Below are 27,459 nucleotides of genomic sequence, written 5' to 3'. Positions count from 1 at the left end.
TGGTTTACCATATTTATTGGGTTAAACAGCTGTTGTACTTATGTTTAGGATGCGATGGTTATTTAGGTTGAAAACACTAGTAACTCACTTTTAATTCTCTCTTGTTGTATATGCTCTATTTTCTACCTGAAATGCCTGTCTCTAACTGAATTTCCATTCAGTCTTAAAGATTCAGCTTATATTTCATCAGCTTATATTTCATCTTTATTACATAGTCTCTCTGCTGTTAAGATTAGTATGCACGTTATAACACATTACATATATTTAAATGAATAAAGTCAAGTAACATTTAGAATGGTGTTTGGCACCCAATGTTTGCTAAATGTTAGGCCTTATTACTATTTTATTAAATTGTACTTTTTTGTCATAAGAGTACTACCTCCTCAAGGCCATGGATATGCTATGTCTGGTCCATCCTTGTATTTCTCGTGATTGGCAAGTAGGTGATTAATAAATATTTGAATAATTGAGTGTGTGCTTTTTAGCAGGCTCTAAGTAGTAATACAGTAGTAATCCACGTTGGGGGGAGGATTTGTGTGTGTGTGTGTGTGTGTAACTTTTTAAAAACTGCTTTATTGGGATATAGTTTACTTTGCATAAAATTCACACATTTTAAGTATACAATTAAATGATTTTTAGCAAATTTTCAGAGTTGTGCTAACATTACTACATACCAATTTTAAAATATAGCTCATCACTTCACAAAAGATCTAATGCCTGGTAAATTTTTTTATTCTTTTGCTTTTTTGTGCTATTATCTAAGTATCAGTATTCCTAGGGTAAAAATGACAGGCTGGATGAAATAAAATCAAAGTATTATATTCCTTACCTTTGAATGACTAACTTTAGAATTTTCTTTAAATGTTTTTCTCTAGTAAGACTTACTGAGTCCTTACTGATCTAAACCCTAGCTTTTTACTCAAGAAAATTTAAACCGTTCAGTTTCATACAGTATATTATTACATCATCATATCTTAAGTTAATAGTGTTTAAAGTTTTAAAGAAAACAGTATATTATATGGATAAAAAGTGACTTAGAAATTAACTAGCCATAAATTGGAAAGAAAGTACTCTACTTTTCACCCCATTGGAGCAGAGAAAGTAATTAATCCCTAGAACCTAGCACAGTAATGGATACATAGTAATTATTTGTTAATTTTAAAAACTACATACCTATTAAATGGAAATACCATTCTGTGTTCTGTAAGATTCACTTGTTTGAATTTTTTGACAATTTCTTGTTCCCTTTTGCCTGAATTTAGAACTTTGAAGCTGTGTTACAAGCAAAGAAATATAAAAATTCTGGATGATCAGAGCAGTCTGAACTCTACTCTTTATTGGGGGTGGGGGGCTGGAGGTGGGCACCATCTACAGCCTTTGTTTTTTAGATAGTCTTTGGCCTATAAATAAGCCTTTGGCCAGTTTGGCAGCCTTTTGGAATTCTGATTGACAGCTTACTGCATCAGTTAAGTCATGCGAATCCAGAACTATTCTATTTGTATGTAGTATGTAAAAACCCTGCTCTTTAAGATAAGTTAAGATTTAGAAAAAGAAGCCTTATAAATCCCTTTCATGAGACCTCAGAGAAATAAAAGTCCTTCTTGATTCGAGATGGGGTTGTGATTTGAAAATGTCTAAATATCTAATACCACTTTTAAGACACTTTGTTTTTTGCAATAAAAAACATGGGTAAATGCTGCCAGGTTGTTGCGTAGGATATCTTTCTATCTTACTATTTCATTCAATCTTCTCTTTACCTTGGAGGTAACAGCTTTCTCTCAAGAGAAGAAAACTTTCTTGCTCTATTATAAAGAGGTTGTCAGTTCTTTTATTTTGCAAATATTTCTGTGGATAGTAATAGCCCAAAGCTTACGTCACAGCAACTACAGTGCTAAATTGTCTTGATAAATCCTTTATTAAGAGTTTGAAATTATCAGAAACTCCAAATTTAATAAGTAAGATGTACTAAAATGGGGAAAAATTGTGTAAATAAATATTTAGGTCAATATATAGCAGTTGTTTAGGATTTATTAATAGTTTGCTTTATTAAGAAGTTAAAGCCCATTCACTGTACATTAATCCCACTTCTTTAGATGGGATTAGAGACTAGACTAGAAATAATCTCTGTCCCTCAAAAGTCTACCTTTTACTGAACAAATCTTTTAAGTAGTACATTTTGCAGATTTTATTTTCTGTGAGAAACAGGACATAGTTTTATGTTATTGTTTATTTGAATTATTTATTGTTTTTGTATTGTGATACAGCGAAAGTGCATTGTCTTGATAATAGTACTTTTGCTTTGGAATGAACCATAGGCTCTAAAATTGGCTTGAACTCTATTTGACTTTAAGACTTGTGGGAGACAATATGGCATAGTGGTTAACTGGGTTGTATGAGACTGTCTGAATTCTAATCCTGGCTGTCCCACTTCTAGCCATGTAGCCTTGGCCAAGTAGTTTAACTTCTCTAAACCTCAGTTTCCTTACTTGTAAAAAGAAAAATATTTCTTCTTACTTCTTAAAGGCTGTAATGATTAAACTATGGTGAATATTGAAACTCTTGTTGTAATACTTGTCTAATTATTTTTATTCATTTTGCAGCCTATCTTATTAGTATTTTTTAATTGTCTTGGTATTTTTATTTTATTTTAATATTTATTTATTTATTTATTTATTTTGGCTGCACCGAGTCTTAGTTGCAGCATCAGACTTCTTAGTTGCAGCATGCAGGCTTCTTAGTTGCGGCATGCATGCAGGATCTAGTTCCCTGACCAGGGATCGAACCCGGGCCCCCTGCATTGGGAGCTCGGAGTCCATTTTCTTAGCAGTTGCTGTATAGTGTATTAGAAAAGGCCTTGAAGAGAGAATTTCCAGTGCATTAGAGGAATAGCAAAGTTAGTGAGGATACAGCAGAATGAATGGAGAGTATGATAGGAGCTGAGATCTTAGAGGTGGTAACCAGGGAGGGGGTGAGGTGGGAAGACTTAAGCCATTATAATGACTGGGCATTTACTCCAAAGTGGAGAGCCATTGGATGGTTTTGAAGAGGGGAGTAACATGACCTGATTGACTTTTTAGAAAGGAGTTCTAAAAAGGAGAAAGGAGTTCCTTACTGAGTCCTTATTCCCATGGAGTCTATGGGTGGAATTCAGGAGGTCCCCTGAACTTAGAAAAAAATTAATTACATCTTTGTTTTCACTAACTTCTAACTGAAACAGTATTCCCTTCAGTTAATAATGTAGCCAGTAAACCTCAGTAGTTATTAAAATTACCTGTGATTTTTGTCATCACCAATAAAAATCAGATTATTGTTGCAAAATATGTTTCACCTAATATCTTATCCAGTGCAATGGGCTTTCTCTAGTTGCAGCGAGTGAGGGCTACTCTTCATTGTGGTGGCTTCTCTTGTTGCGGAGCACAGGCTCTAGGCTCACAGGCTTCAGTAGTTGTGGCTCGTGGGCTCTAGAATGCAGGCTTAGTAGTTGTGGCACGCGGGCTTAGTTGTTCCACGGCCTGTGGGATCTTCCCGGACCAGGGCTCGAACCCGTGTCCCCTGCATTGGCAGGCGGGTTCTTAACCACTGCACCACCATGGAAGTCCTCTATGTTAGGTAACTTTAAAATGAGAAAAACACTTTAAAAAACAGAATGGTTACAGTATGTGGTAGAATAATTAATGTGCTTCTTAGGGATAATGAAATAGATCTGCCTATACCACCATGAAAGATCTTTACGATCTTTAAATAAATAAACAAAAATAGGGTGAAGATCAGAATAAATAGATAAGTGTGTCAAAATCATAGTAAATCTAACAATGTTTACCTTTAGAGAAAGAAACTATGAATGGGCAGCAAGGTTCTCTCCCCTTCCCCCACCCCCCCTTTTTTAAAGCAGTTGCATTTACTAACCTTATACATATATTAGTTTTTAAATAGGGAGTTCATATGGGGGGGTGAGATTACCTTGTATATATATTACTTTTTAAATAGGAAGTTCATATAGGGAGTGAGATTATGGGTTCTTTTATTCTTTGTACCTTTGTATTTTTAATAATTCTTATGTTACAGTTTAAAATTTTTATGATATATCCAATATTACAGCTCCATTAATTTCAAAGTGATGTTCAGTATTTGAGAATGTGAATATGAAATGAAGATAGGAAATCATCTATATAATATAATCTTTATTATGAGTAAAATATGACTATGTGTATATACGAGTAGAAGAAAAGATAAGGGGATGTACATCAAAATGTTAATATCAGTTTTCTCTGGGTGATGGAATTTGAGGTGATTTTTTTAAAAATAATTTTCTTTAATTTCTTGTAGACTATGAGAAGACAACGAAATGAAGTTGTAGTTGAATTAAGGAAGGTGAGCCTGATTAATATTGGGTACTTTCAAACATAATTCTAACAACCTTACAGCATATAGAAATTAGCAAACGTATATTAATCTCAAGTGCTTAATTGGCATTTCTTTTTCTTTTGAAAATGGAAAGATTGACTAAATTTGACAAGCTATTGAAGTTGACAAGATCCAGTTTGTCTACTATCCAAATATAGAGATAAACACATTATCAAATGATCTTTTCTTCTGTAATTTTAAATGATTTATATAAAGTATATGTCATACTAAATAGTTCTGCTATTTACAGTAGTAATTACTCCATAAAAGGAACTTGGTACTTAAAAATTTCATCAGCTTTTCAAGTATTAAAGTAGGTTAGTTGAGAATATATTTTTAAGTTTGTCCCAAACATTTTTAGTGAAATTCAAGTGGCCCTTAAGTTTTGTAAGGTATTGTGGATTTTTGTCTGATTTTGAACTGCCCAACTTTTGCTTTGACTTTGTTTTTAGGTGATAAAGAGAAGCTCCCAGATGATGTATAAAATGGTTTAGTACTTTTAAATAAATATGTATGTTTGGTTCTGGCTAAACTGTACACTATCTTTTTTAATCAAATTATTTTGTTTTTTAGTTTATTTATACATTGTTCACGGTTCATTAAAAATGTAATATTTGGGGTTTGGGGCTCAAATTAGTGTTGCTTAAGTGTTTAATTCACAATTTGGTTTAATTTTCTGCATTTGCATTTTACTTTTAAAAGTCACTTCATGTTTTTTTGTAGGCACAGGACTGCCTAACCTTTGTATGAAAGTATTTAGCTTTTAAAAATTTAACTGAAGTTTTTTTTTTTTTTTTTTTAAAGAATAAAAGAGATGAACATCTCTTAAAGAGAAGGAATGTACCACATGAAGATATTTGTGAAGACTCTGACATAGATGGCGATTATAGAGTGGTAAGTGATTGTTATTCTGGTAATTTAAAAATACCAGTGATAAATTTTTACATAAATACAGAATTACAAGGTGATTTTTAACTTAGTTTTCTCTTTTTTCCCAGCAAAATACCTCTCTAGAAGCTATTGTTCAAGTAAGTTGAGTTTCCCCCCCTTTTCATTTGTATTTCTTGGACTTAACAACTAATTACTGTGTATCTGCATCAAAAATTGTTTTGTTTTTTATAGAATGCTTCAAGTGATAACCAAGGAATTCAGTTAAGTGCAGTTCAAGCTGCTAGGTAAGTTAAATTTTAAGGACATATTTTATAACGTACACAGGAGTTCTCTTTTGGGTTTTCACTATATAGTAGTCCTGTTTCTTATATTGACTTTGATGACAAACAATGAAGAACAGTCATAGACCAACTGAATTTATTTTCAAAATTATTCTCTGATTTAGAGTATTAAAATTAGCAATTTTCTAAACTCACTAATACATTGAGGCTTTAGTGTGGCTAATAGGTACAAATGCTAGGGAAAAGTTGATTTGACAGGGTATTGCTATAGACTAATAGAAGAACATTATTTATAAAGCTTTTTACCTTTTACTGATTAATAGGTATTTAATTTTATTAAAAGTCAGATTCATCAAATCCTGCTCGGGTAGCTAATTCTTCTCACAGTCCTCATATTGATCAAACAATGAATTGAATTAAAGATTACTGTAGCAGTGTACAGGGAAGTACACATTAAGATTTAGGACTACAGAGACTCCCACTTCTCAGTCAGTGTAAGAATATTTAGTTATTTTTGCACATTTCTATTGTAAAACCTATGCACTCATATTTTAAGGGAAAAACAAGAAAAAATTATTACTGAGACATTTGTATTAATAAATAGCTTGGGGAAGACATGGTTGTATCATAGTACAATATAGTGGTTTCTTTGTTTTTTTTAAATTAATTTATTTATTTTTGGCTGCATTGGGTCTTTGTTGCTGCGCGCGGTTTTTCTGTAGTTGTGGTGAGCGGGGGCTACTCTTAACTGCAGTGCGCAGACTTCTCATTGCGGTGGCTTCTCTTGTTGCAGAGCACGGGCTCTAGGGCGCGCGGACTTCGGTAGTTGTGGCACATGGGCTCAGTAGTTGTGGCTTGTGAGCTTTAGAGCGCAGGCTCAGTAGTTGTGGCGCATGGGCTTAGTTGCTCTGCAGCATGTGGGATCTTCCTGGACCAGGGCTCGAACCCGTGCCTCCTGCATTGGCAGGCGGATTCTTAACCACTGCGCCACCAGGGAAGCCCTCTTTGTTTTTTTATAAATAAAAGAATAACACCCTATGTTGTAATTGTAGGAAAGAGATACTTAAGCAAGAAATTGATTCTAGTTACAGAATTTTAAAATGGAAAAAAACTTCACAGTTTTGTATAATATCTTATCCAGTGCATGAGTCCCTTTTATGTTTATTAGACTTTCCTACTTTTGCGTATTCACTTTAAATGGCCTAGAACACATATGGAAATTATAGAATTAAAGTGTTGCCCACCACGGGTAGAAGAACTTCTTAGAGAGGACTTCGCTGTGTAGGGAGAAAATCACAGAAGTTTTCACATCTCAAAATGGCAAATTAATGTTAATAGGAAGAATGATTAAGAAATTGATACATTATGTTCACCATTGTCAGAGTTGATTATAGTATTGGAGCAGCTCTTCTCAACATGAGTTCTGTAAGATAATTAAAGCCCTAAGGCTCCTAAGACGGGATCTCAAAATATAGTGTGTGGATCCCTAGGAGAGCCTGGGATAACTTCAGGGGGTATTATTTTCACAATAATTCTAAGACTTTATTTGCCTTTTTTTTTGTTGTTTTTACTGTGTTAACATTCACATGGATGTTGCAAAAGCAACTGTGGGTAAACTACTGGCACCTTAGCACAGAGCAAGACAGTGTCACCAAACTGATGATACATTGTAGATACTGTATGTGCCATTTTACAGTCAAAGAGAAAGGGCCATTTCTCTTTAAGAATGTCCTCAGTGAAGTAATAAAAAATAATTTCTTTTATTAAATTTGAAACCTTGATTAAGAAAGACTGGGTTTATTTCCTACGTTGTGCAAAGAATCGTACCATTTATTACGGAAAATACTGTGACGAAGCAAGTGGAATAATTCTTGCTTTGGTAAGAAGTTTAGAACCTAATCAGGAAGGCAAAACTATATTAAAAATAGTGATGCTCAACAGCGAATGTAGCCATATGCCGTGTATATATTCTCGGAATTCAGAGAGGGTATTTTGAAAACATTTAACTTGAAAAGATAGAGTTTGAATAGGCAAAAAAGAGAGCATTCCAAGTGTGGGGAATAGGATTTGAAGGGCCTAGAAATTAGATTGAAGTGGTCGGACAGACAACTGACCTGTTGTTGAATTACAGAGAATAAGATTAGTTAGATAAATAAGATGGAGCCAGTTCTTGGAGTGTTATAAAAAACTCAGTCAAGGAGTTTACATTGATAGGGTAGTAAATTAGCAGCCATCACTTGGTTTATATAGGGGAATAATCTGATTAAGCTTGTTTAAACATTGTCTTCATATAGTAGTGCAGGGGATTCAAATTGGTGAAGATTTGTGTTAGGCCACATTTAGGATTTGTCAGCTAAAACTGCAGTCTGCCATATGTATAAATGGGCACTAGGTATTGTTGTTTTACTCTCTAAGCTCCATGAGAGCAAGGATGTGTCTGTCTTGTTCACCTTAGTATCTCCAATATTTCTCTGGATATCTTCCTATGTATTGCTGTGTTTATTTCATTTCCTTTAGTTGTTGAGATGAGAATGTTGTTGAGCTTTTATGACCTTTGATTTGGTATATAGAGTAGGATGAAGAACTGGACACTAGTATCAGCTATAAACTTGTACCAGCATCCTATCTGCTTTTGTCCTAACTTAAAAAAAAGTAGTTCATGTCTTACCATTTTTTTCCTAATTATTAATAATCTCTGTAAATTTATAAATTAATCTTTTTATAATAGAGAAAAGGTTGCATTATATAAATTTAAAAAGTAGCTTGCAGGGAGAGTATTTGCGCCAAATATTCAGTTTATTGTAATATATCAAATGTGAATTTGAATTTAATTATATGTCATTAAGTTTCACAAGGGGTATATTTATATCTCTTATAGGAAGCTTTTGTCCAGTGATCGAAATCCACCAATTGATGACTTAATAAAATCTGGAATATTGCCTATTTTAGTCCATTGTCTTGAAAGAGATGACAAGTAAGTACATTATTTTAAGAAATAATTTAGGATGTATCCTTTGCAGAAGACAAGATTTTCTTGTAGTTAGTTTGGTCTTTAAAGAAAAAAAAAAAAAGGGCTATAAGATGGAGTTGAGAAGCCAAAGTGAAAAACAGTGTAAGGTATGTTTACACCAAGAGAGGAAAGTAAAGACCAAACGGGAACTTGAGAATGATATATTTAACTTTTAAGCTTTGAAAATTGGCAAGAACTAGTTTAGCCAGATAGGTACTTGAGAAAACTGTTTGGGTAGTAATGTGCAGGTATCTTAATACAGAGTTCTTATTAAAAATAAGGACACTTGAGGAGGTTGTATGCTTTTTATACCGAAGAGATATTTTAAATAGTCATTGGAAGTTAAAAAAAAGATACTGGGTGCATAGATCTTTTGAATAAAAATATTTAATACTTTTAAAATGCTAGGGGGAGGAGTGGTTGGTAGATATTTGGTCCAATGTAGAAATTCCTGCTGTTTAAAATTATTTGTTTTTTGTAGTCCTTCTTTACAGTTTGAAGCTGCATGGGCTTTGACAAACATTGCGTCTGGAACCTCTGAACAAACTCAAGCGGTAGTTCAGTCCAGTAAGTTGGTTATTAAGAGACAAAATTGTGATTTTCAAAAAAAAAGTTAATTAAAAAACTCAGTGCTTTTCCTAAAAGAATAGAGCTATTTATATTATAAAGTAATTAAGTATTTTGAATTCAGTAACAAATAAGGTAGTTGAAATAGGCCAACTCAAGTATGTTTCTTTGATCATCTTGTCCCATTGCCTGACATTTCCTATTTCGAAAAATTCATTTGATTCTAAATCTGAGAACATTTCGTAATTATAGTAGTAGTTACATTATTGTGTTTATAGGACATTAAATAAATAAAGGTGTTTTTCCTGTTACCATACTACCTGTTGGGCACTGTTAATGAGATGTCCATTATACATTTTAAAGAAATCTTCTTTTATAAAGTAGTCCTACTTTAGAGAATGGCTTGAAATTTTTTTTTTCATTGTTATTATAGGATTGGTTGTTTTTTATGTTCCAAGAAATGTAAGTGGGAAATAATTATTGAAAGTAATAACTTGAATTATTTTCATAAGTACTATTTGATTCTTCTACTAAACAAAGAAATTAATAATTTTAAAGAAGGTACTTTCAAAATCCCCTTCAAATATGTAAGCAGTATACTTGTCTAAGCCTGTTAAAATCTTAAGCACTGTCATGATTTTGAAAGGGAACAAAAGTGTTATGCAGTGAGGATTTTATTATATAGACACTTGTATTATAATATTACATAGAAAAGATAATTTCCTTAAATCTTAATAAAACTGATTAATTTTGGGTTCAGGTGATTTTAGGGTTTAGTTTTTTTGGTTTTGCTTTGTATAGTTGACTGTTTAGTTAATTTTATGATCTCAAGACAATGTCTTAATCTCTCTTTTTCCTTTCTCTTTTGTGTTTCTTAAAGATTAGAAAGAGGCTTAGAATTTGTTTTAACACTGTTAGTCTGTCTTAATATACCAAAAGTAATGGATAAATGAATTACTTTTTATTACTTTTTACTATAAGTAAGCATGATTGATCTACATGTACTCAAATAGCATTTTTCAGAGCAATATCAGAGGGAAGAAAAGAAATAGAAGAATCATTTGTTCAGTGCAGTATTATTCTGTTAAACGTCTCTTTGTTTTTCCTTGTGTTAAGCAACAGAATCATTTTCTGATTCAGAAGGTCTCACGTGGCACAGGAATCACTGGCCTGGCTAAAGACCCATATGATGTTATTTTAAATTTCTATATTCAAAAGTTATTTTAATAATTGGAGTTTTTTTCAAATTTGAAGATAATGCTAATCTTTAAGGAATTAATTTCTTTTTTTTTTTTTTATATATTTATTTATTTATTTATTTATTTTTGGCTGTGTTGGGTCTTCGTTTCTGTGCGAGGGCTGTCTCCAGTTGCGGCGAGCGGGGGCCACTCTTCATCGCGGTGCGCGGGCCTCTCACTGTCGCGGCCTCTCCCATTGAGGAGCACAGGCTCCAGACGCGCAGGCTCAGTAGTTGTGGCTCACGGGCCCAGCCGCTCCGCGGCATGTGGTATCTTCCCAGACCAGGGCTCGAACCCGTGTCCCCTGCATTGACAGGCAGATTCTTAACCGCTGCGCCACCAGGGAAGCCCCAGGAATTAATTTCTTGAAATTGGAATTGAATCCGGTTTTAACTGTGAATGAAATTTTATCAGCTTAATTTGACATTTGTCTGTATGTTAAAACTGTCACTTTGATGATGTATAGTCTGCTAGCCAGAAATTTTCCACTACCGTTATTCTAATGAAAATCAATTAATGAAGATATATTTTAAATATATTTTTGATAGGTTTCTTTCTTTTGGGATTTCAGCAAAGAAACAAGTTTGATTTTTGGTTTAGATTATAGTGTTTTCAACCTTTTTTCTTTCAATTTTATTGAAATATAATTGATATATAACAGTATCTTCAAACTTAAATGATAGCTTATGTTTTTCTCCTTCAGATGCTGTGCCACTTTTCCTGAGGCTTCTCCATTCACCCCATCAAAATGTCTGTGAGCAAGCAGTGTGGGCATTGGGAAATATCATAGGTTTGTCTAAAACTTGTAATGCTAGTCCAACAATCGTTGTTATCATGTACTATGTAATAAAAATGACTACTAGTAGTTGAAAAGAAAAAGCAATTTGCCTTTTTTAGTACTAGTTTTTATGAACTAGTTTACAGAAATTACAGCTGTTTAAGTATAAACCCATAGTAAACAGAATGAACATTTTTGTTGCTTATGATAACCATTATATCTCTTTGTATATAGTCACCTCTTAATTATTTGAATAATTATGAAATACGTATGTGATTTAGGTATTTTCCTTTTTCTCCTTTATTATGTTGGTCCATTTTATTCCTCAACTCTCTTACTATCCTAGGAAATAATAAAAAAGGAGGAGGCAAAACTTAAACCAAAATTTTTCTCTATAATAGCAGTTCTGAGAAGAATCTAAATTGTAATTTTTTATATCTCTTGTGGATTTTAGTGCAATGAAATATAGTAATGTTATCCACTATCATCATGAAGTCATCATCATACATGTGGTATCTGTACCTTATAGGCAGTCTCATTAAATGTTGACCACCGTGATTGCCATACCTTCAGGTTTTTTCTGATAAATAATTGTAGGAAGAATAATTAAAGACAATTCCAATATTTCAAGAATTTGTTTTTTAACTACAGCCTAACTTTACCCAAACTCAAAAATTCAAAAATCTATCCTCCAGTGGAGAATGGAAAAAATCTGGAGTCTGAACTGTATTGTGTACCATGATGTTAAAAGTTATTTTTGCCACAGATTTTTTTATTTTTGCATGGAAGTAATCAGTTTTGCTCTGATATACCTCCTCTTTATTACCCTTTTGGGGGCCAAGATGGAAGGTAAGGTATGGTTAGTACCCCACAATTGTGAGTTTTCAAATGGGAGAATTTCCCTATAAACTGTTCTTGGCATATGGTATATTACTGTTAGGAATGCTATCGTTTATATATCCAGAGTCCCTCACTTTTATACCAAATTGTAGATTTAGAACTATTAATACAACATCTTGATCTTTGGCTTTTAACTCCAGTGACATTATAGAATTAATTAGAATACATGGATGCAAAAAGAACAAGCATTTCATCTTCAAATACCACAGTGCAGGGCAAAGTGTTTTCACTTACGGAATGTAATACTTCAGTGTGGCTTTCATACTACAAATTACAGTGATACTCTAGATAGAGGAAATTAAATTTGGCACTTTTCTCTAGGGCAGTGATTCTCAAACTCTAGCGTGTTATCAAAATTATATTAAGGGCTTGTTAAAACAGAATCCTGGACCCACAGAGTTTCTGTTTCAACAGATTTGGGATAGGGCCCCAAAATCGCTATGGGACCCACTGATCTAGGGGTATTGGTTCCCTCTCCCCTGCCTTTTTGAGACATAGTTTCTAAGTGTATAGAGTAATTTATAGTTAATATTCTCTATGCTTTGATATTAGATCAGTATAAATTCTACAAATATTTTCTCTGTAATGGTATTTCAATATATCTCTTTTTATAACATGAAAGTTTCTTAAACTTAGAGTACCATTGAGAGAGAAGAGAAAAAGCAACAATTCTGTGTTCACAAAGTACTTTAAAGCCTTACTGAGGCTTTTAGATGGCATAAAAACATTTTAGGGTGAACAGCATATAAACCTGAATACATGAATAATGTGCAAAAAAATCTTAGTACCTTATCTTGCTTCTCTTGGCTCAAAGACCTAAAATGTGAACTAGGTTATTATTGTCTAAAACTTTCACATAAAACGAAATAGTGTACTTGGTTCAAATACAGGAAGTAGCATATTGAACCCAGTGCTTTACGTTTTCTGAGTTGCTTATTGTATTGAATTAATAAATCCTTCTTCCTACAGGTGATGGGCCACAGTGTAGAGATTATGTCATAAGTCTTGGAGTTGTGAAACCTTTACTTTCCTTCATAAGTCCATCTATTCCTATAACATTCTTAAGAAATGTTACTTGGGTTATGGTCAACTTATGTCGCCACAAAGACCCACCACCCCCAATGGAAACCATTCAGGAGGTAACAAGTATTTTTGTTTTTGTTTTCTTTTAAAGTAAAGTAGATATCATTATGTGTATGTTTTTATCTGTGTATATTTTAAAATCTATATATTTCTCTCTTCAGATTCTTCCAGCTCTTTGTGTTTTAATTCATCACACAGACGTAAATGTGAGTAAATGCTTCCCGTCCTATATTTTTATATGTATATATGGTTAGGGCTTGTCCCAATGACGTAGGGGAGAAAATGACATTATGTCAGTGTACTTTATCAAATTTTTTCATTTCAGGAGCTGCAGTACATAGTTTGGTATTTTATATTTTCTCTGTGTTTACCCATATCACAATATTTAATTTCAGTGAAGAAATCAAGCCTGTTATTTTGGTCTGGGCAGTAATGTATGTGCATATATTATATATTAGTGTTGTGAAAACTGACATTGGAAGTTCTTAAAGTTGCCAGTTAGTAATCTCTCTCACTAAGATTTTATCTTTGATTGTTCATGAGCTTTTTATGAAAGCTCATTTTGACAGCTGGCCTTTGAGAGAACACTTAACACCTAGTGGTGGTATTTTTCGAAAGGTAATAAAGAGAAATATTTGTGCCTTTATGCATGGGTTTGTATTCATATACCATTCTTACACCAAACCATGAATATCAGTTGCTCTTTAATTTCATATTTACTCTATTAATTCATTTATAGTGACTTTGGTAATGGCTTCACTTGGTGTAGAGATAATTCTTGAGTATACAAACAAAAAGGAAAAAAATCAGTGCAGACTAGATTTTAAACATAATATATCCTACTCATACTTAATAACACAGAGAGCAAAGGAGAAAGCAACTCAGGAAGTATGAATGAGTGAGAAACTGCCATAACTGCTTATAAATTCAGTCTAGCCTTCATTGTGTTAGAAGAGCTAGGAATATAATGGGTAAAAGAAAATCACATGAATAAAACGCACAGTAACAATCAGCACCTTGTGTAGTTCTTTAAAAACACAGTTTGGTATGATCAGTGTCTGACAAGCTGCTTCATTCCTTCACAGTTTCTAGGGTATTAATACCCTTTTGCCAGGATCTCTGTAAAGATACGGAACAAATTAAAGTTAGAATTATACTGCATCGAGCAGTGACATAATGTGCTTGATATTCATTAGATGAACATGATCTTTGTCCTAAAGATATTTTTTCTAGCTCCAGATAGCCTAGGGTGTTTAAAAAACAAACAAGCAAAAAAAACACACATGTAAACAAATTTTGGTTTTGGCTTATTATAGCCAAATTCCTTGATTAAATTACAGTTTTTTGTATTTTACTTTTATTAAAAGATATTCAAGAAAGATTAATCTCAAAGTTTATAACTCTTCTGGAAAACTAGACATCTTGGTTGACCTTATTCAGAGATGTATTGTGTTCTTTCCACTTGTTTACCCCAATCCATTTGAGATTGTAACTCCGTTTTTCTTGCTTTTGATATATCTTGAATTTCTCAAGCCAGTTTGCATTGTTCTTTTTTAGTAGCATTAGTAATATTGTTTACTAAACAATAATGTTTACTAAAAATGAAATCTTCTTAGGTTAACACTTAGGAACAAGTTCTTAAATCAGGCCATCAAGGAAATAAAAAAAATAAAATAACGAAACTGCTTCCACAAACCATAAGTGAAACATTGAAATTACACTCTAGTTGTAATTAGTAAACTTATCATAGACTTAACTTTGCTGACACAAAAAGTGCCTATAAGATCAGGCCTGATTTAAATTGTGATTTTGATGTGAGCATATTAATGACATGTTTAGTATTGGGCCTTTTTAAAAATATATATCTGGATTTTACATACAGTCATGCACAAGTAACTTGAAGTTTTTTTGCCTATATCAACAAATTTTGGCAAAAAAAAAGTTACTTTTGTAAGTTGAAATTTAGTTGTCTCACATATTTTGATACTACTTTATGTGTGTGAATTTTTCATTCGGTGTCTTCTTTTACATTAAAAATATCCATAGTGCTTTCTTGAATTTCTGAAAGGGAAAATGGCAAAGTGCTATTTTCTTCTAGGAGCTTCTTGGATGTTTTAAACATATCATTGATTTAGAATTTAAAGGTTTCAGACTTTTCTGGTTTGTCTTTTGACAGAGTTCATATTCCAGAAAGGCTTTCAGAAGTGTAAAGTTTCAGGCACAATTATTTATTACTGTGTTTTTGTCAATAATTGTATTATTTAGCAGTTTAACAGTTGTTTGTCATTCTTCGTTTTGGCCATAACTTCTAATTAGGACTTCACATACAAAGAAAGAAGAAACACAATGGCCTGTTGTACTTTGAAATATAATTGAGTTAATTACAGAGGCTTTTTTTTTAAAGTACTTTTGGCAGCTGATGTAAATTATAGTTTTGTTTGGTTGGTTGGTTTTTGGGGGTTTTTTTGTTTGTTTTTTTTTTGTTTTTTTAACCAGAACATGTTTTTTGATTATAGATCTCACAGGTTGACCTATGGTTGCTTTTAATGTCTTGATCTGCAGCTGTGGGAGATTTCTATTTGGGAAGTTGCCTCTGGTTTTATAAGGCAAAGCGAACTGGTTGGAAAAGATGAAAGTACTATAATCCTAATACTGGAGTATTGGCTTTAGACCTACCAACATGGTATTGATGTGAGAACACCTTGAATATATTCAGCTAGCCCAGATGTTTTGAACCACCGTGTATGTTGGATACATATACTCTTTCCAACTACATGCGTTTATCACAATGTCCTTGGACCTAGTATCCCTCAATCTGAGCATTCGGGAAAGAGAATGTCTTTTTCTCATATTTTATGTGCTGTGTAGTGTGTTTGTATCTTTGTGAGTTAAGAGTAGATACCAGTCTGTGAACAAGATCATAATTAACCTAAACATCCTAAATATGGCTATAAGATGCACACACTTGATATAGACATTCATAGATGATGATGCTTAGTATAATAGAGAAGACTGATTCCAGTGAATTTAGAGAGAAAAGGGAAGAAAGAAGATAGTAGAACAATCATAGGTTAGTCCATATGGTTAAGAATTTTTGAAATGAGAAAATATTCAAAGGCTATTTGAATTTTTTTTATTCATTAGATATTGGTAGATACGGTCTGGGCCCTCTCTTACCTTACTGATGCTGGCAACGAACAGATACAGATGGTAATAGACTCTGGAATAGTCCCTCATTTGGTTCCTCTGCTCAGCCACCAGGAAGTTAAGGTTCAGGTGAGTTTTTTATTGATAAAAACATGCCACTATTTGCTTTAAGTGTGACATTTGAACATGGGTAACGTCAATAGTGTAAAGTATTTTTTTAACCTAATAACATATCTGCAATGAAAAGAGTGAGTTATTATATCCCCATTTTAAAGATGGAGAAAATGAGCTATATTACTACAAGAACCTCCTCCTCCCCACCCCCCCAACCCCCCCAAAAAAAGCCAAGTTGACTTCTTTGTAAATTACTGATTTCTAACGTAGACCAGGGCAGTTCATATAGCAACTTGGGTAGCATCTGAAACAAGTACTGATTATTTTTTCTACTTTTCCTATTTTTCTTCTTCCACTCTCCTGCTCCTTCCCCCACCCCCCTCCCCACAACAGCTGTCCTTCTTTATTCTCCTTCACTGCACCTGGCAAGTTTAGTTAATGCTTAGCTTCACTGGCACTGTGATAAAGGCTTTGTACTGAAATGTGCTGCTTAGGGGCTTCCTAAATTGTCTTCTCTCAGTTATTTAAAATCTTTTTCTTTAATTTTGTTTTGTTTTATTCTTTTAAAATCCTTCCATATAAATATTTATCCCAAAGAATCTGCATCTAGAAAGAGCCAAAAAAGAGAAGGTGAGAAGTTCACACTTATATTATAAGCAGTAGCTGTCAAACTACGATGGTAAAGGGAGATGCAGCAAGCAGCAAGCTCTCCCTACCCTTCTGAGGTAAATAGCATGCTTTAATCTTAGAATGACTAAGAGCCTGTAAAGCACAATAATAGCATAAGGAAAACTGTTAACCTGATTCACTGTTTCTCAACCATGTCTGGACAATAAAATCAGCTGTGGGAAGCCTAAAGAAAAAAAATTAGTATATTTCCCTTGCTCTACTCCTAGAAATTCTGTTTCAGTAAATCTGGATATTTCCTAGAAACCTGGGCTTTAAAAAGCTCTTTAGGTTATATTCATGTACTGTCAAAATGGAGACCCACTGCTATAAAATTTAAAGCACTTTAAAGAAAAGAGGGAACACTTAGGTAAATTCAGAAGAATTGATTAATAGAATAATTTGTCATTTAGGGTTATTTGTGGTTTATTTTAAATATTCCTACTAGATTCTTATGAAGTTTGCATTTCTTAAGTGTGGTACTTATGTCTTGGTATAGGTTTTTGGTTTGCATTTTGTTTTGGTTTTTTCAGAATGCATCTTCAGTTTAATACTGGACTTTATTGAGAAAATAGGGCTTGGACTTTCACTTGAGCCAACTCTCAAGGAAAGTTAATGTTCTGTACTTTACCTGGTAACTAATAGAGATTTTTAAAAACTTTTTCAACTTTCATGCCATAATTTAGGAACATAGAAAGAATAATGTAATGAACTATGTAGGTTTCCTCTATATCTCTACTTCCCCACCAGATTATTTTGACACATATTCCAGATATCGTCTAATTTCACCCAGGTTGCATCTCTAAAAAGTAAGGCTATTTTTTTTAACATATCCACAATACCATTAGAGCACTTTAGGAAACCTTAATGTTAAAATCCGATCAGTATCTGAATTTTACTTATTGCCTCTTTTTTTTTTTTTCACAATTTTACCAAATCAGTATTCAAACAAGGTCAACACATTGCATGTGGTAGCTATGTCTTTATGTTTCTGTTACTCTACAACTTTCTTCTCCTTTTTTTCTTTCCCCTATTAAATTTATTTGTTAAAGAAGCTAGACCACTACAAAACGTTTTTGAAAGAAGTTGAACAAGACCTAAATCAGTGGAAAGACATCCATGTTCGTGGATTGGAAGATTCAGTATTATTAGGATGGCAGTGCTTCCCAAATTTATCTACAGATTAAATGCAATTCCTGTTAAAATTCATATGGAAATGCAGTGGACCCAGAAATAGCCAAAACAATCTTGAAAAAGAACCAAGTTTGGGGACTTCTCACTTCAAAACTTGACTACAAAGCTAGAGAAAGCAAAACTTTGTGATTCTAGCATAAGGATAGACATATTGATCAGTGAAATAGAATCAAGAGTCTAGAAATAAACTTACACATTTATGAACAATTGATTTTCAGCAAGGGTGCCAAGAAAATTCAGTGAGCAAAGAATAGTCTTTTCAGCAAATGGTGCTGAGGCTACTGGATATCCATATGTAAAAGAATGAAGTTGGAGCCCTACTTCACACCATAGTTTTTAAAAATTAACTCAGAACGAATCAAACAGCTTAATGTAACATTCAGAAGTATAAACCTCTTAGAAGAAAACACAGGCATAAATCTTCATAACCTCAGATTAGGCAGTAGTTTCTTAGATATGACACCACAAGCAACTAAGGAAAAAATAGATAAATTGGACTTCCAAAATTAAAAACTTATAAGGAAACCATCAAGAAAGTGAAAAAGACAACCTACAGAATGGAAGAGAATGTTTGCAAAATATATATGAAAAGGTATTTGTGTCCAGAATACATAAAGAACTCTTAAAACTCAATAAAAAAAAATGACAACCCAATTTTAATATTTATTTATTTGGTTGTGCTGGGTCTTAGTTGCAGCAGGTGGGCTCCTTAGTTGTGGCATGTGGGCTCTTAGTTGCGGCTCAAGGGCTCCTTAGTTGTGGCATGCATGTGGGGTCTAGTTCCCGACCAGGGATCAAACCCAGGCCCCCTGCATTGGGAGCGTGGAGTCTTAACCACTGCACCACCAGAGAGGTCCCAACAACCTAATTTTAAATGGTTTAAAATTTTTAATGTTCTCCAGAGAAGACATACAGATGGTCCATAAGCACATATGGAGATGTTCAACATCCTTAGTCATTAAGGCAAAGCAAATCAAAGCCACAGTGAAGTACCACTTTATACCCACCAGGATGGTATAATCAAAAAGACAGTAACAAGTGTTGGCAAGGATGTAGAGAAAGTATAATCCTCATACATTGCTGGTAGGAATGTAAAATGGTACAGCCTCTTTGGAATATAGTTCGACAGTACCTGGAAAAGTTAGATGTAGAGTTATTATATGACCCAGCAATTCCATTTCCAGGTATATACGCAAGGGAACTGAAAACATATTCACACGATAACTTTTGTATTATCTTATTTTCTTTATGGCCATAATTACTGTCTAAAATTATCCTTCATACTTACTTGTTTATTGGCTGTTTCTTCTTACAATAATGGAAGCTCCATAGGAGCTGGGTTTGTGTCTGTCCTATTCACTCCTCTGTTCCTAAATCAGTGTCTGACACAACTTGCTCAAAAAGGTTAGGTAGGCATGAATGCATAAAGATATCTTTCATAACCTGGGGCTTCCCTGGTGGCGCAGTGGTTAAGAATCCGCCCACCAGTGCAGGGGACACGGGTGCCATCCCTGGTCCGGGAAGATCCCACATGCTGTGGAGCAACTAAGCCTGTGTGCCGCAACTACTGAGCCTGCACTCTAGAGCCCATGAGCCACAACTACTGAGCCCACATGACACAACTACTGAAGCCCATGCACCTAGAGCCTGCCCTCCGGACAAGAGAAGCCACCGCAGTGAGAAGCCCATGCAGCAACGAAGAGTAGCCTCCGCTCCCTGCAACTAGAGAAAGCCCGCGCGCAGCAGTGAAGACTCAGTGCAGCCAAAAATAAATAAAACAAATTTATATAAAATAAATATGTATATATCTTTCATAACCTGCCTAACATACCTTTGTGGTAATAAGAAGTGATTCATATAGAACAACATCTCATTAAATCTTTTTATGTTTCAGACAGCAGCGCTTCGAGCTGTGGGCAACATTGTTACTGGAACTGATGAGCAAACACAAGTAGTTTTGAACTGTGATGCTCTTTCACACTTCCCCGCACTTCTGACACATCCCAAAGAGAAAATTAATAAAGTAAGTATTTTTAAATACTATTTAATAATTAGCATATAAAGGAGCCATTTTCATTTGCAAAATTAGAGACTCAAGTGTCTTTAATACTGATTATTAATATAAACTGTCATTTAGACATTAAGAGAAAATAAAGTATTTTACTTTTTCTGACATGGATTGGTACATGATTTTCCACATATAAAACCGATTGTAAACAGTGTACATTTGGCTCTCTTGGAAATGATGAAATAGAGATAATTGGGTGTTGAATGTTGTATGATTGGAAGATTTTAATACGTAAGTTAAGTAATGTAAGTTTAATATTTTTTAGCTATTTGATAGAGTGTGTGTGCATGTGTGTGTGCTTGTGGAGGCTATGAAAAGGGGGCACTGACTGGTGATGCTGATGTTGGAGTGCATCTGAGGCTGTTGTAGAAGTACGTGGGTTGTTGATTACAACATTGCCGATGATTATAACCCAAGAACCGCTCACCTAAGTGGCCTAGCACCCTAAAATCTCTAACAGGTTCATTAAACATGATCCTGTGATCTGATCCAAAAGAGCCGACTGCACACTAGGAGTAAAACTTGTTTACTACTTTTTTAAAATAGAGAAAATGTTTCCCTTTAGTAAATTCATATGTTTAATAAATTTATTAACTTTGGTAAATTATAGCAATATCCTACATAGGACATTAGGCAGATATTTTGTCTTATTTCATTCTGTGTTTTTAGTATGCATTTATTATCTATGAAAAAACATGACTTGTAATCATCTTGGTAGAAGTAGCACATTGTGGTGTAAAGGGTAGCATAAAAAGATCATTAAGGTAGACCAGTAAAGCAGTCAAACATCTGGTTCCACTTTAACTCTTGAGAGAGATGGTGCAGTGAATGACTATTACAAATAAGTATACTAAAACAATCCACTATTTCAGTTTTTGTGTCTCCATTATCATGAATAATTGAGAGATTTATCTGCTTTGGCTAGGACTCAATCAGAACAGAAGAGAGAATAAATAAAGCACGCTATGTGAGGAGGACGCTGAATCTCCTTTACAGTTGCTTTAGGATTTGTATTTGTATTGCAGCTCATCAGTTCCTTAGTATTTGTTCAGCCAAGCTTCTTTTGAGTCTTAGTGTTTGGGAACATTGCTTTCAAGAATTTTTTAGAAGGGTTAGTTCATTATGACTTAGACTAGGGTCATTAGCAATTTATCCAAAGAAAAATATGGAAAGGGGATAGGGGAATTCAGATTTCTAAATTTTTTATTATGGAACTTACTCCATAAAATCATTTGGATGTTGTAGTGAATGTGCTTTTTCCTAGTTCAACTGCAGGTTTTATTTTTTAATGAGAAATATTGAAGGGGTCTTGTTCTACAGGAAGCAGTGTGGTTCCTCTCTAACATCACCGCAGGAAATCAGCAGCAGGTTCAGGCAGTAATTGATGCCAATCTTGTACCAATGATAATACACCTTTTGGATAAGGTAAGAAAGTCATCTTGTATGTATCTGCGTAAGAGGAAAAGAATTATGTGAATATATACTTTTCTGTTTAATTACAACCTATACAATGGCATGAGTAGTACAGTAAAATAGTATTAATATTAAAACTTTAAAGCAGTTTTTATGTACAGGAAATAGTTCCTTTTAGAAACCCCTGGCCCTTTTTCTATATCATTCTTTTATCAAAATTACCATTATCCTGAAGTTTATTAAAAATTCATGTTACTACTACTGACTATAAATGCTTACATATTGTTCCAAGCACTTTACATATATTACTTTATTTCTTTATTACTGTAACTCTGTGAGGTTAAGAATTATTCCCATTTGACAGATGAAGAAACTATGGTATAGACAAATAAATTGCCCAAGATCAAACAGCAAGTAAGCGTGCTATTTAATCATACGCCATATCATTGCATGCTTATATTAACGTTTGGGAAAGAGACAGTTTAAAGTGTCCAATCACAGCATGAGGGTTTTTTTCTCAACACTGACCTGTTAATTAAAGAGAGGATATCTCGATCTTCTTTTCTTCCATGCTTCCTACAAACTGGTAGTAGAGGCTAATTTCCTATAAACTGGTAGATTGGGTTCAATTTTTAGGCAGAAATACTTAATGCACTAATGATTCACATGAGGAGAAACATTCTATCTGTTTGTCCTACTTTTAGTGATATTTAGATTAAGTCAGCTCAGATGTTATCAGCCTGTTCCAGCCAATTATTATAAAGTTATTCATCATTCTTTCACATAATGGTTTTTCGGCAGTCATGATGATCATTACCTAGATCACTTATTATACAAGGAACTGCAAAATGATGACTTTGTAATTCTGCCATTCTTTATGTATTAACCATGATTCTTCAATAAAGAAGAATAAAGAGCTTTTCCTTATCAACTATTGGTTTACTCTAAAATATATTTCATATAGGAAAGGCAAGACAAATGTTTGATTCTTGCTCATTATCACTCATTTTTTGAATGACATGGTTCCCTAATGACCTCAAAAGGAGACGAGTGTAAAGTTTTTAGTGTCATTAAGGAAATGATGGATTTACATATGTGTATATTTTTTATATAAGTTTTGGTCCTTTGTAGTTATTCTTTCTGACGTTCAGGTTGTCCCTGACCAATGGGAACCTCTTAAATTTGGTGCCTGTGTCTTTTTTACATCACTGCAGTAGTTTTTGAGAGCTTCCTACCTTTTGGATGTGATATGATTCCCAGGCTTATCTTGTATATTTTCTGATCTACACCTGGAATTAACTATTTTCCAGGGTGTCCTGGTTCCGTTTTGTAGCAAATGGTATTTAAAGATCATAGTTCAGGTACTAAGGATGATCATTGCTACAAGGTTGTCGTGATATCTAGGCTTGAATGAACAAAATAGGTGATAATTTTTTTTTTAAAGAAAATGAAAAATATGCATGTTGTAATTTTATGAACATGAGATTCATAAAAAACAAATCATGAATGAACGGAAGCTATCCGATATTACTGGGTATTTAAGATAGCAGTGTTTTTATTTTTACTTCTTCGATTTTATATTTTTATCTCTTTTATGCTGGAAATCTTCCTAAATATATGAACATAATTATTTGACTTATATATTGAGATATATAATATAAAATCTATCAAAATAACAAGACTACATTGACACTAACAACATGATTACTCCACTTTTGAGATTTCCTTGAGGACTTTTTTGTCTTTAGGATGTATTCCATCAATGATGTACTTAAAAATAAGGGCGCTTGAAATAATTCCTGTATGTGTGGTTAAGATATACAACTTGATATACAGTTAGGTTATTTCTGTTTGTTTTTTATTTGTGGAATTACTTTAGGTTTTGTTTTTTATTTTTATTTTTTTTATTTTAGGCCGCACTGTGCGGCTTGTGGGATCTTAGTTCGCCGACCAGGGATTGAACCTGGGCCCTTGGCAGTGAGAGCGCGGAGTCCTAACCACTGGACCACCAGGGAATTCCCTTGTTTTTTATTTTGTTTTGGTTATATGAAGCATTTATAGTTTCCAAGTAAAGAATAGGTACTTTGTTTTCAAGGTATATACACAAAGGTCTAACTTCTGTTTCTGTTCATTCCTCCCTGTTCTTTCCCTTCCTTTACAGATAATCGTTTTTATTAGTTTTTGGTTTATTTGTCTCTTGTTTATACTTTAAATATAAGGAAATGCCTATGTAAAGTTTTTTCCATGTTTTTTGCCAGGTTGTATTTAGGATTACTGGATCTACAAATAGACATATATGTAAATTTGCTATATAATGCCCATCCACCTCTAGAAAGGTTGTCCCGTTTTACACTCCTACCAGTCTCACCAACACATATTTGGGATTTCTCAGTCTGATAAATAAGAGTAGATATCCCACTGCAGTTTTTCTTTTTCTTTTTTTGAAGTATAATTGATTTACAATGTTGTGTTAATCCACTGCAGTTTTAATTTTCATTCTTATTTACATATTTTTTTCTTAATACATCCTAAGCATTTTTCCAGGTTGCTAGTCATCTTAACATTAGTGGCTGGTTATTATTTTATTCTTTAGATTTGCTATAATTAGTTATTCCTATGTTGTTTAAGTTGCTTTTACTTTCTGACTCTTATGTGCTGCTAAGACATTATATGGAAAGATACATAATATTACTTTGTTTTGAATTATTTGCTTGGTAAATTCTGAAAGGTAAGATTACTAAATCATATATATGACTTTTTAAATGATTTTTAAATTTATTTTTTCAATTTATATTTGAAAGACAATATATGAGGGTAATGTCTTTATGACAGTCTCATTAATGGTGGGTATTTTCATTTTTACAACTTAATGTGTTTAAAGGGATACCTTACCCTTTACATTTCTTTGATTAAAGTACAATTGTACATTTCCTCTTTTTTTTTTGGACTGATATTATTTTATTTTATCATTGACTTCATTTAATCTGATATCACTGAACAGCAATATCAAGTCAGTTTGTTGCCGGGAAAGTTCACAAAAAGGAATCTCCATTTGTTTAGGGTAATCTGAATTCAAAGCCTTATCTTTATTATATGTATATAGAAAGGCTAGAAGAAAACCTAGGGGAATAAGCAGTTGAAAAATCATTTCAGAAAACACCTTTTCCAGTTTACCCTATATTGCAATTTGTATCCTTTAACTTTGCTTTTACAGGGAGATTTTGGCACTCAGAAAGAAGCTGCATGGGCCATAAGTAACTTAACAATTAGCGGAAGGAAAGATCAAGTAAGTTCAGCTCTTATTTATTTCTCAAAACTGATAAAATAACAGTACCAATAATTCTAAGATTTAGATTTTAGTAAATCATAATTTAAGATAATAGCAAGATAACAGGCATTCTGTGATATATAAAAGTGTCACCTTGACTTCCTTTAGTTATATTTCGTAGATGTGAAGTGTTTTCTTTCCAGCTTCTTGGCCTACAAGAATTTTCTAATCCGTGGTAAGATGAAGCACTTACGGTCAGGGTTGTTTTTTTTGTTTTTTAACAGTGTTAAAAAAAAACAAGACTTTTTAGGTTAATAGGGCAGAATGAAACTGCCTCACAGATTCTCCTTACAAATGAACAACAACAAAAATTGTCTGGCAGCAAACCAAACAAGGAGCTAAACTCAACCAGAAAGCTGGGACTAAGAACTAGGGTGAACAATGTGAGGTGCCTAGTGCATAAAATAGAAAGAGACATTTAACTCTCATAGTTGTGCAGGTGACAAAGCTTAACATTGTGCCAACTGGCGAAAGAAAATGAGTTTTAAAGGACCCAGATATGGGGGACTTCCCTGGTGGTCAGTGGTAAAGAATCCTCCTTACAATGCAGGGGACGTGGGTTCGATGCACTACTACTACACGATGTAGTTGCACTACAACTACTGAGCTCGTGCACCTCAATTAGAGAGCCTGCCGCAAACTCTGAGCCCGCGTGCTCTGGAACCCGCGCGCCACAACTAGAGAAGAGAAAGCCCACATACCTCAACTAAGACCCGCGCAGCCAAAACTAAAAAATAAAAAAAGTCCCAGATATGTTTCACAGACAAGTACAAAAGGATGAATTTGGAGCTGATAATTGTCACAAATAAGCTATAGACTGGTGGTGACCAGTGAATCCACTCAAATATGAATACAGAGCAGAATATAAATACAATATGTGGAAATAACTAAATAAAAAAATGATAGAAGAATATTTTGCAAATTTTATGGAACCAATAGAATAGCAAATTGAGAGGTGGCCAGGTATATATGAGTGCTAAATGTTATAGCAAAGAGTTAGAGGATGCTCTCACATTGAACAATTGTAGTTTTAAAAAAATAATCATCCAGCCTCTTAACTGATTTCATAATTTCTTAATGTTAGAAAGGCTCTCTGAAGGAAGTACTCCTTATGGCAAAGAAATGTGTCATATGAAGTTGAGTGATTCCTTCATTTTCACTTTAGTTTTTTTTTCTAAGTTCATGAAAAATAAACATACTACATTAAAAAGAAAAGAAGGTTAGATTAATGTAGTTTAACTTAACATGTGAGAGGTGAGGTCATATTTCCATATTCAAGATTTTAAAGTCAAAATTATTCCAGTGAGGACTTCCCTGGTGGCGCAGTGGTTAAGAATCCGCCTGCCAATGCAGGGGACATGGATTCGAGCCCTGGTCCGGGAAGATCCCACATGCCACGGAGCAGCTGAGCCCGTGCACCACAACTACTGAGCCCGGGTGCTACAACTACTGAAGCCCGCGTGCCTAGAGCCCGTGCTCCGCAACAAGAGAAGCCCGCGCACCGCAACTAGAGAAAGCCTGCACGCAGCAATGAAGACCCAACGCAGCCAAATAAATAAATAGTAATGAAAATTAAAAAAAAAATTATTCCAGTGAGATAATAGGGTGCACGAATGAAGTTCACTTAACACGTATCATATCATGATATTTTCATTTTTCAGGTGGCCTACCTAATCCAACAAAATGTTATCCCACCTTTTTGCAATTTGCTGACTGTAAAAGATGCACAAGTTGTGCAAGTAGTACTCGATGGACTAAGTAATATATTAAAAATGGCTGAAGATGAGGCAGAAACCATAGCCAATCTTATAGAGGAATGTGGAGGTAAGTTTATTATAAGCTATTGATATTATTCCACATTTTAATGTTCTTTTTGTAACTACTTTTATTTTCTAACTAATACAGCACTTCTGTATTTTTCTGTCTTAGATAATCAAGTAACAGAATAAAGTAAATACTGTATTCTATATCTGCAGTCCTGCTCAGCTTCTTGCATATGCTTAGGTAACTGAATTGTTGCCGTATATTGAACAGGCACTGTGCTAAGGTACTGGGAAGACAGTGGTAAACAAGACACAGTCCTTGCCCTCAAGGCATGTAGTCTAGTCGTGGAGATAAATATGAACTGATTTAATGTGCTAATTACCCTAATAGAAATGTACAACAAAAGGAAATACCCTAATCCATCCTGGAAGAAGCAGGAAGTGACACCTGAGCTGGATTTTGAGAGATGAATAAGGATTAATAAAGTAAAAAGGGATGAAAGGTGTTCCAGGCAGAAATAACACCATGAGCAAAGTCTGAGGTGAGAAATAGCGTTCAGCAAATTATAAGTAGTTTAGTGTTGCTGAATCACAAAATATGAGGTAGAAACTGC

General features: G+C 33.9%; 1 protein-coding gene across 1 annotated transcript in view; it reads left to right on the top strand.

Annotated features, from left to right (window-relative positions):
* KPNA4 (karyopherin subunit alpha 4) overlaps window positions 1-27,459 on the top strand; it is a 55,484-nt gene that overhangs the window by 21,984 nt on the left and 6,041 nt on the right. Inside the window, exons 2-15 of the mRNA XM_082458412.1 lie at window positions 4,327-4,371; window positions 5,209-5,298; window positions 5,403-5,432; window positions 5,527-5,579; window positions 8,455-8,550; window positions 9,068-9,153; window positions 11,095-11,181; window positions 13,039-13,208; window positions 13,314-13,358; window positions 16,297-16,428; window positions 20,168-20,296; window positions 21,662-21,766; window positions 24,969-25,040; window positions 26,744-26,906. Coding sequence (XP_082314538.1) covers window positions 4,327-4,371; window positions 5,209-5,298; window positions 5,403-5,432; window positions 5,527-5,579; window positions 8,455-8,550; window positions 9,068-9,153; window positions 11,095-11,181; window positions 13,039-13,208; window positions 13,314-13,358; window positions 16,297-16,428; window positions 20,168-20,296; window positions 21,662-21,766; window positions 24,969-25,040; window positions 26,744-26,906 — 1,303 coding nt within the window. The remainder of the gene's footprint in view (window positions 1-4,326; window positions 4,372-5,208; window positions 5,299-5,402; window positions 5,433-5,526; window positions 5,580-8,454; window positions 8,551-9,067; window positions 9,154-11,094; window positions 11,182-13,038; window positions 13,209-13,313; window positions 13,359-16,296; window positions 16,429-20,167; window positions 20,297-21,661; window positions 21,767-24,968; window positions 25,041-26,743; window positions 26,907-27,459) is intronic.

Source organism: Balaenoptera physalus (assembly GCF_965194825.1).
Source record: "Balaenoptera physalus genome assembly, chromosome: 4".
NCBI classification, from domain to species: domain Eukaryota; kingdom Metazoa; phylum Chordata; class Mammalia; order Artiodactyla; family Balaenopteridae; genus Balaenoptera; species Balaenoptera physalus.
This window is presented reverse-complemented; position numbering and strand designations above follow the sequence as displayed.